Source organism: Nicotiana tabacum, chromosome 10, assembly GCF_000715075.1.
Source record: "Nicotiana tabacum cultivar K326 chromosome 10, ASM71507v2, whole genome shotgun sequence".
Classification (NCBI taxonomy): domain Eukaryota; kingdom Viridiplantae; phylum Streptophyta; class Magnoliopsida; order Solanales; family Solanaceae; genus Nicotiana; species Nicotiana tabacum.
This window is the reverse complement of record NC_134089.1, coordinates 126,490,259-126,499,328: the sequence shown is the minus strand read 5'-3', so window position 1 is coordinate 126,499,328 and position 9,070 is coordinate 126,490,259. Positions and strand designations below refer to the sequence as shown.

The 9,070-nt window shown below is 37.8% G+C and overlaps 1 protein-coding gene across 1 annotated transcript; it reads right to left on the bottom strand.

The window, feature by feature from the left end:
• Positions 1–459: 459 nt before the first annotated feature.
• Positions 460–2,288, bottom strand: LOC107809749 (zinc finger CCCH domain-containing protein 61-like). Its single transcript, XM_016634422.2, has one exon. It carries the CDS (start codon positions 2,162–2,164, stop codon positions 872–874), a length of 1,293 nt encoding a protein of 430 aa, XP_016489908.1. The 5' UTR covers positions 2,165–2,288; the 3' UTR covers positions 460–871.
• Between the last annotated feature and the right edge of the window lie 6,782 nt (positions 2,289–9,070).

The following is a 9,070-nucleotide window of genomic DNA, read 5'->3' as shown; positions in this document are numbered from 1 at the left end:
ACAAATAAAGGTTGTCATACTATAAGGTCCAAAACACAAAAAAGAATAGTACAAAAAAATATCCACAAGGTCCAAATAATATTCCAAGTCAGATGTACGATTGCATGCATGCACACCACGTGGATAAACCTCCAAATCTAATATGCCAGCTCATCCCTTGCTTTCGCCTAGATTCTTTTCCCTTTAGTTTATTTATCGTGAATTTCTCAACAAATTCCAATTCACCTAGTTTATTTTTTTCCTTCAAGATTTCAAATTGCTAAAATCCAGTTCAATTTGCGGAAATTCAGGAACTGCACGGAATGTACGTAAAAAGATCATTAAAAAGTACAAGAGTTATCAACAAATATAAATTATATTTAAAATCATAGAAATGCAGTGAGTAAAAACTAAAAAGAGAACAATTTAGGCAATTATAGCAAAACAAGAAATTATTATTGAGTTAATGCAAGAATAATGACATGATAACAAACAATTGGTTCACATCAAACTTGAATATAACACAATTGACTCCACAACTCACTCTCACTTTCCAACAAAATGAAAATGACAATTACATCTTAATTGACAGACGACTCAGAATTCTTACATTGATTAATAAGGCAAAAAAATTAAATAAGCTTTCGATTAGTAAATTAAACAGCAACACATCCTCCCCTCGGCCATCTCATATATACAAAGATATACCCTTGAAATATATATGGATGGTGCAATAGCAGCAGCAGCAGCTAAAAAACAGTACTTGAACTTGAACTTGTATATACAAAAATCTTCTTCAAATCTTAATAATTTATCATCATCATCATCTTCACCTTTTGCAGGACCACAAATCTCCATTAATGGCTGGCCCATAAACTCCATTAATTTTTTTTTAGGTCAAGAGATCATTGACCCAACCAAAATCTGGCCCACCTAATCCATTCTCATTGTAGTATCTGTTTGTTGCATTGTTCTTGGTATCTTCTACAAAGCTCATGTTGGAGCTAGAAACTGGACTAAAGCTCAACCCGGAGCTAGAAACTGGACTAGGAGATGGAAAATCCCTAGTGTAAAACTTGGTTCTTGAACTAGAAACTGGACTTGGAGATGGAGTTGAATAAGGAGAAAGAAGAAACTGATGTTGATCATCATAATTATTAATATTATTGTTGTTGAAACTCACATCCAACCATGGTAATTTCCCATCAAAATTATTAACAGCAGCAGCAGCAGCTGAAGAAGAAGAAGAATTGGCTTCATGATTCGCATTCACATTCATAGCTTCTAAAGAGCTAACCAATTCAGTAAGTGCATCCTTGTAACTCATTAATCCAGCATGATCCAGCTGACCCATTCCACATGATGATTCTACACTCCCAAAACGATCACTGTAACGTGACATAGGTGATGAGAACTGAGTTTTTGCTGGGGAAAGTGGCGGCGACAGAGATGGAGACATAGGCGGCGACATATGTGACATACCCATTAAAGTAGATGTAGGAGAAGCAGAAACAGAGTGACAAAACATACAGCAATGGTTAAGATTTCTGTACTTTTTCTCAACTGGAGAGTTTCTTGGAGATGAACCAGGACCACTACTTTCGTGACAACTAGGTGGCAGAACACGAAGTTGACGTGGAGTATGTGCAAAGAAACAAACCTTGCGTTTGCAGTTTTTCCCATCTTTGCATGCTTCAGTCCTGTACCGAGTTGGGTGAAGCCAACATTCAAACACCCCGTGTGCAAACTCACAGTTATCACCTCGGCTACAATTTCCTTTACGGAATTCAGAGCAAACAGTTCCAGAATAATGGAATCTTCTTGGGTCTCTCCGACGAGCTTTCTCACCAGGATGAGCGAAAGGGCAGTCAGTCCAGTCGTGGCTGCGGCTACGAGTACAACGGCGGACCTTGAACTCGTACATACGAAAGTGGTCGGAAGAGTACGGATCAGAATCATCCTCGTCAAGGCTGTTGTAAGGCAAGAATTTCTGGAAAAGGGTGTCTGAATCTGATTTAGGTGAGTCCATAAACATGTCGGAGACAGGGTCGGCGGAGAGATTAGAACGGCGGCTGAGGAGTTTTCTTGGGGGAATGTCAATATCACGAAGAGATTTCTTGTTAAGGTAAAGTTGGTGAGAGGGATGAAACTTGTGATGATGTTGTTCAGCACAAAGCCCTTCCATTTCTAGGGTTTTCAAGAAATATTGGTGGATTGAATAGAGAGATTTTTTTTAGAGAGTGGGGGACATGAAAGTAATGTTGAATGCAAGGAAACAAGAAGAGGAATGGGGATCATTTATACAAACACAAAATGAAATGATAATATTATGAAAATAATATAGGTATAGGGGAGGGGGGTTTTGGGGTGGTGGGGGTGGAGAGTGACGAGGATGGTGTGAGGTATGGGCAAAGAGATGCGTGGCTGCATAGTATTAGGGATTGGCATGCAAAGAGAGATATGTGGAAGCTTGACACTTCGTCTCTACTGCATGCAATATTAGTTCTTATGAAAAAATCAGTCCAGTCCTACCTTTTGTTTTTAGTATTTTTTTTTAAGAGTGGTTTTCTTTTAAAATAATTTTTTTTTATTTTGAAAATTACTTTATATTAACTAAGTCATAAAAAACGTTACTGGGAGCCGTGGGCATCGAAACAAGGATCTTATGAGTTCTAGTACCGGCCGTGCTATGCCGTTGTACATTACAAGGGGAAATAAAACTACTACTACTGTATAGAAATAGAACTATTACTACTACTGTATAGAAATAGAACTATTACTACTACTGTATAGAAATAGAACTATTACTACTACTGTATAGAAATAGAACTATTACTACTATTACTACTCCTTTGGTTATCTTCGTGCATGGTAGCTGCTCTATTAGGATTTGTGCTTGTTGAAGGTGTTGCATTTTGGGTGCCAGAGGAGGGTGATGAGTCCATACAAAAAGTGTTGCTTCTTGGTATCCATCTAGTTTGCCAATACCACGCTTGTCATTCAAAAGATCCTGCTATATGAAGTGAGGAGAATCTGCAAAAAAGGTGATAGGAGTGCCTTCCAGTTCCATACCAAAATGTGCAAGTTTATCTGCTACTATATTTTGCTCCCTGTAAGTGTGGCTGAGTTAATGCTGTATTCTGGGCCGGGGGGCCTAAATGGGCCAAACGGGCCGGGCTTAACGGGCCTGGGCTTAGCGGGCCTGGGCTCTGGCGGTCCCGGGCCTCACGGTCCCGGGCTTCGTGGGCTCAACGGGTGGAACCAGCCCGTGACGGGCCTAAGCCCATATGGTCCTGGGCTAAACGGGCCGGGCTCGTGGGCTTAGCAGGCCTAACGGGTTTTTTTATTTCCGGGCTTTTTTTTAATTTTTTTTTGTTTAAGGCAATTTCTTGTAAACCATATCATGGCTATATAAAAAATATATATGTAGTATATATGTAGAAATCTAATTATTAAAGTGCTTGACAAAAAAGTAAAATAACAAAACAATAGTAAAACTAAATTGTCATGCATAATAAATTAATAAGAAAGTACAACATGAAGCATAAATACGTCTAATAATTTTAAAATAACACAAATTGTTGAAAAATCTTAAAGACGAATTTGCGGATAAATACCATCAACACAATACGTTATATGCCTCCTTAAAATGCCTGTGGTACACCCTGAACGAAAATTTAAGACTCTTCCACAGTTCTTGCATTTTAATATTTGGCCTTCTTCATTTTCTTCAAGCACTTCATAGTAGTGTGAAACAAATAAGCGCACTCTTTCCGAACGAGGCATGATGTAACTTGAAAATTAAGATCGAGACTTGAAGTCTTGAAAATTGGAGATTGAGAGATTGAGAGAAATTTAGATTGAGAAATGAGTATTGAGTATTGAAATGAAGAAGAGGAAGGGGTATTTATAGTGTTAGAGAAGGTTAGTTTTGTAAATTGAAAAAAAAACTCGGCTATTTGTGCAATATTGTCACGACCCAAACCGAAGGGCCGCGACGGGCACCCGGTGCCTTACTCAACCGAGTACCAACGTAACATATCTTTCTTATCATGTTATCATGAGTAAATGAGCTAGAAAACTCGTCCTGAGATAACAAGAATAAAACATAAGGGAATAGTCAACATATGAAGACCCAACATGATATACAAACTAATATATGTGACATACGGGCCTATAAGGCCGACATGACCATTAGTAAACTCGAAACATAGGCCGACAAGGACATACAATTATCCATACACCTGACATATGTCTACAAGCCTCTAAGAGTACATAAAATCATAAAGGTCGGGACAGGGCCCCGCCATATCAATCAATACATATCCAAAGCATACTGACCAAATAGGCAACTCCAGAGCAAGTGGAGTGCACCAACACCTTCGCTGAGCTGATAGCCTACTAGGAGGACTGTCAACCTATCAATCGGGACCTGCGGGCATGAAATGCAGCGTCCCCAGGCAAAAGGGACGTCAGTACGAATAAAGTACCGAGTATGTTAGGCAGGAAAGCATAAACAAGAACAATAATGTAAAGAGAGAGATAAAGGAGATACAACCTGTAACATCAGAGTGCCTCTGGGGGTTACTGATATGAAATGCATAATACATATATATACATAAATTTTTTAAAACATTCGCCTCTGTGGGCATCATCATCATATCGTACCCGGCCTCAAAGAGGACTCGGTAAAAGCGTACCCGACCATCATAAGGTTCGGTAGAATCGTACCCGGCCACGTGGAGCTCGGTAAACCCAACTGATCAGTGGTTGCACAATAGGTGTCGTACCCGGCCGACTATAGCGCGGCTCGGTAGAGTAAAATAGATACTATATATAATGCATGCTAGACTCATGGAATCATCTTCTAAACCTTTTGGAGTGACTTAAGAACATTATGGACATCCCTACCATCAATATGAACCTTAGTAGGATTTAAGGATCATACACACTTGTTTAGAATAATTTTATAAGGAAAGAACAACATGGACAACCTTAGTTGCTAGGAGTAGAGTCATTATGAAATAGCGTATCGTTTATGTTCATTTCATTTTAGACCATGCCAAAAGAAAGAAGAAAGTGCCTTAACATACCTTAAACCCGTTGAGTCCTTAATCCCTTCCAATCAACTCTTCAAACAAGTCAACTCAATCTATCATAGTATAAGGAGATTCAAAATCAGTGCTGAGCAAAGGCTAAGTCTATAACTTAAGCTAGTAGCTCGTTTACGTAAATTTGGGCAGCATCTCCATTGTAACAAGGGCCTCCTCCAATACCATATACCAACAACAATGACCAGAGCAATCCATCAATACATAATTATCAATATCAAGACACCATATAACCACAACAAGTCACAACTACATTACGACGAGCGGCAAACTCCGATTGGAATCCGTATACCCCTTATCAATCCTTATAGACTTCTTACTTCAACATAAAAGTATCATTAACTTGATAATGAAGTCATTAATCAATGATTCCAGCCTTATACCATATATTTATAACAACGAAAATAATCCACAACTTCAACTATCTCCAACTAGCAACTTTATTCACTAGTTCAGGTCTAGCCCATCCATTTAACTTAATCAATATCAAGATAACCTTAGGCACAAGCAAGAACACAATATACATACCTCCTACAGTAACTTCAAGTCAAAATCCAAGTTATATTCATTTTACAACAACCCTTAATAGCAATACAACACCATAGAAGTGACTTAAGCTAGTCCAAGTATTATCTTATAGTTTATCATCCTAACAACTTAACCAACATACAAGCAAGCTTAAGCACAATTAGTAGGTTGTTATACTCACCTTATACAGTAGCAACAACTTGGAATTTCATCCAAATACAGCCCACAACAATCCTCAATGACAACACAACCTCAAAGAGGTGCTGTTCTTCACTAGAACTAAGTTTTGATGTTGAAATATGGTGTAATCACTTTGGAATCACTTCAAACCCTTGTGATATATGTTTAGGAGAGTTAGGAGAAGTTTGGAGACGAACTTTAGTTGAAAAATGAGCAAAAATAGGCGTCCAAATCGTTTATAAATTGAAGTAGGTCAACCACCGCCTAAGTGGGTCCCATTGGGAGCTGCTTGCGTGGTCTCGCAAAAATGCGAATATCTCTCTACTCCGATGTCGTATTGATAAACGGTTTAATGCGTTAGAAAATAGACTCGTAGACCTTCAATTTGGTAGGTAGAACACCCCATTATTCCAAGTATATTTGGAGAAATTCTCAGATACATTTGACCTAAATTTCAGCAAATTTATGAATGTAACTTGTGATGACCTTTGCCAACTCTTGTTCCACAACTTGCTTGCCTTCAAAATGTAGAAAATGAATATCATACGACTAAAATAACTCATTGAATAACCTCCTTATCATGTTAATAACCCTAGTCTCACCCCAAAGTACATGTTATAACATTCGAAACTTGTCGACTTTCGACGAAACTTATTTTCTTCAATTGGTTTAGCTTCTAAGATTTCCAACCCTCTTGGTAATCGTTATTCATGATCTTAAATATTTGTAACCTCCAAGGTAAAATTATTAACTTACTTTATTTGCTTCCAAATAGAATCTCATTTCCGAGCTTACATCAATGACTTACGATGTACTCTCACGTATGAAAACTTGGGGTGTAACATCATTCCCCCTTTGGAACATTCGTCCTCGAATGTTGACTGATGCACTTATCAATTTCATAAACTATGGCTCTTACGAATACTTTAATGTTCATCTTGCCATCTAAGCAATAGTTTTGTGAATAAATCCAAACGCTTGGGCATTCCCCCCTTTTAGGCCTCTTTGTCACGCCATGACATGTGGTCGGAATTTTTCCAACATCGTAACATTTGCTACCTTATATCATGCAGTATGTACGACTGTGTCCTTATATGAGTGCCTAGCGACTCGTCTTCCCTTTTTCCTCCATCTTTTAGCCAATCTATAAGCCTCACCGTATGAACATATACAGAATTATAAAAAGCTGTCCCTCTAGGCATCTATAGGTGTATTGATGTCTTTCACTTGGTACTTTATCGAACTTAAGACTATTGCTATCTCTTGTTTCATAGCCTTGCATATCTATCCTTATGGATTTACTACATCTAGACAGGTTATACTATACCATAAAACTTACTTCGTTTTATAATTACCGAGACTTGCTACCCAACTCCAGGTTACTCTCTCGCTGCTTATCCTATATGTATAAATCTAAGTCCTTTAGTGCTTCCTCATTTTTATTCATCTTAAGAATAACAAACAAATCTCATCTCATACTTTGGAACTTGTACCCATCTATTGTTTATTCACCTTAATGTTGATCTATAATCTATCACTGATAACTTGCAACCTCTTACGTAATACACTGTCACTAGGGCTCACATCTTATTGGGGAACATCTGAAGTGATTTTCCTGATCCACCTAGGGATAATACTATACTTCAATAACCATATTTCATTGCATCCCAACGCGATTCATCTTATGGGGGTATTCTAATCCCGTGCAATTAATGAAATCCCTTTCTCGTTAAATCATTACTCAATCAAAGGCCTAAGAATCATCCTCTTATCTATCACAATTACACCCTTATTCTACCGCCAGGGCAACATTCCATCTCTTCTAAATGCACCTAGTCTTAGACTCCTCTGGGTTCATTCAGGCTGTATAGAGTTTTTTATTCATATGGAAATCATGAGCTCCCTTGTTTTGATGGGTTTAATCCCGAGGACATACATATTCTCGTCACCTTTTCACTCATCTTTTCATATCCTTACTCCTATCTACCTAAAACCTTGTTGCTCTACAATACTTTACCTTAGGACCTACACCGATCTATTTATACTACTCCCAACCTTCCTTTAACTTGATAGCACCATAAATTTCCTTTTGTGCCTTCTCAGTTGTCCTTAAATGTAAGCAATTACTTTTGATGGTCGTTCTATCACTTGTTGCATGAATACTTGGCTTGTCCTTTTTGCCCACGAATACTATAATTTCTTGTACCTTATATGATCTCAAACATCACCTTTGATAGCTTCTTTTTTTACCATTCATTATCCATGATAGGTGCCACTTTCTTATGGAGTGTATACAATATTGTAGTGAGACTGTTGTTACAGGATCATTTACTCTCTAGCTCACTATGCTTAGGTGGAAACCTTCTTCCTTATTTCCTCAACTAGTCTTTCATTGTAGTACTTAGGGAGACCTTCTGGCTCTTGTAAAGTTGCGAGCTTGATATATCGTACACCCGAAGGTAATTTTCGTTATTCTTACTTGCCTATAATAATCCTTAGTTACATAAATTTATGCCTTTGTGCTCGTAGGGTTACTTCTAAGCTCAAATTTTTATTGTCTCCTTAGTGACACTCTCTCTTATTTTCTTAAACCTTTAAAAGTGGTACCTTTAATTGCCTCAACTCCTATCTGAATTTTTTTCAAATGATTGCGATCTTGTATCTGCGAGACTAAATTCATTATGCTGCAGTTCACTACATTTATCTTGCATGATCTATTGATTTATCCGTGACCTCTTGTCTAGCCATAACTGGGCTCTTCCTAAATCAACTACTAATTACTCGTTGGTCCATTCTCATATATATATATATATATATATATATATATATATATATATATATATATTCTGCATAATCCCTCTTGGGATATATCCTTTGTCTTAACTTATCTCTCACCACTAGCTCCAGATGTATCAAATGTCCATTCATACTTATTTATCAATAACATCCTGGCCGGAAACTTTTACTGCCTCTCCCCGGTGTCGTGCTTGTATAATGTTCTGGATTCGCAACATATCTGCAGGAACTGAATAAATGCAACATCATCCCTTTCTCCTTTTTACCACATTCTTCCTTTACCATTCCATAGTTAACTGAACCGCTTAACTCCGACTTAATACCATATCACACCATATTCCCCCCTTCAGGGGAGTACTAAGATTTAGTACTACGACGATCTACCTATACTTGTTTTACCTTTTCATATTCGGCGTCTTTTCACATTATCAATGAACCTTAATCACCTTATGGTAACCTTCTGTACCAGGGATAAC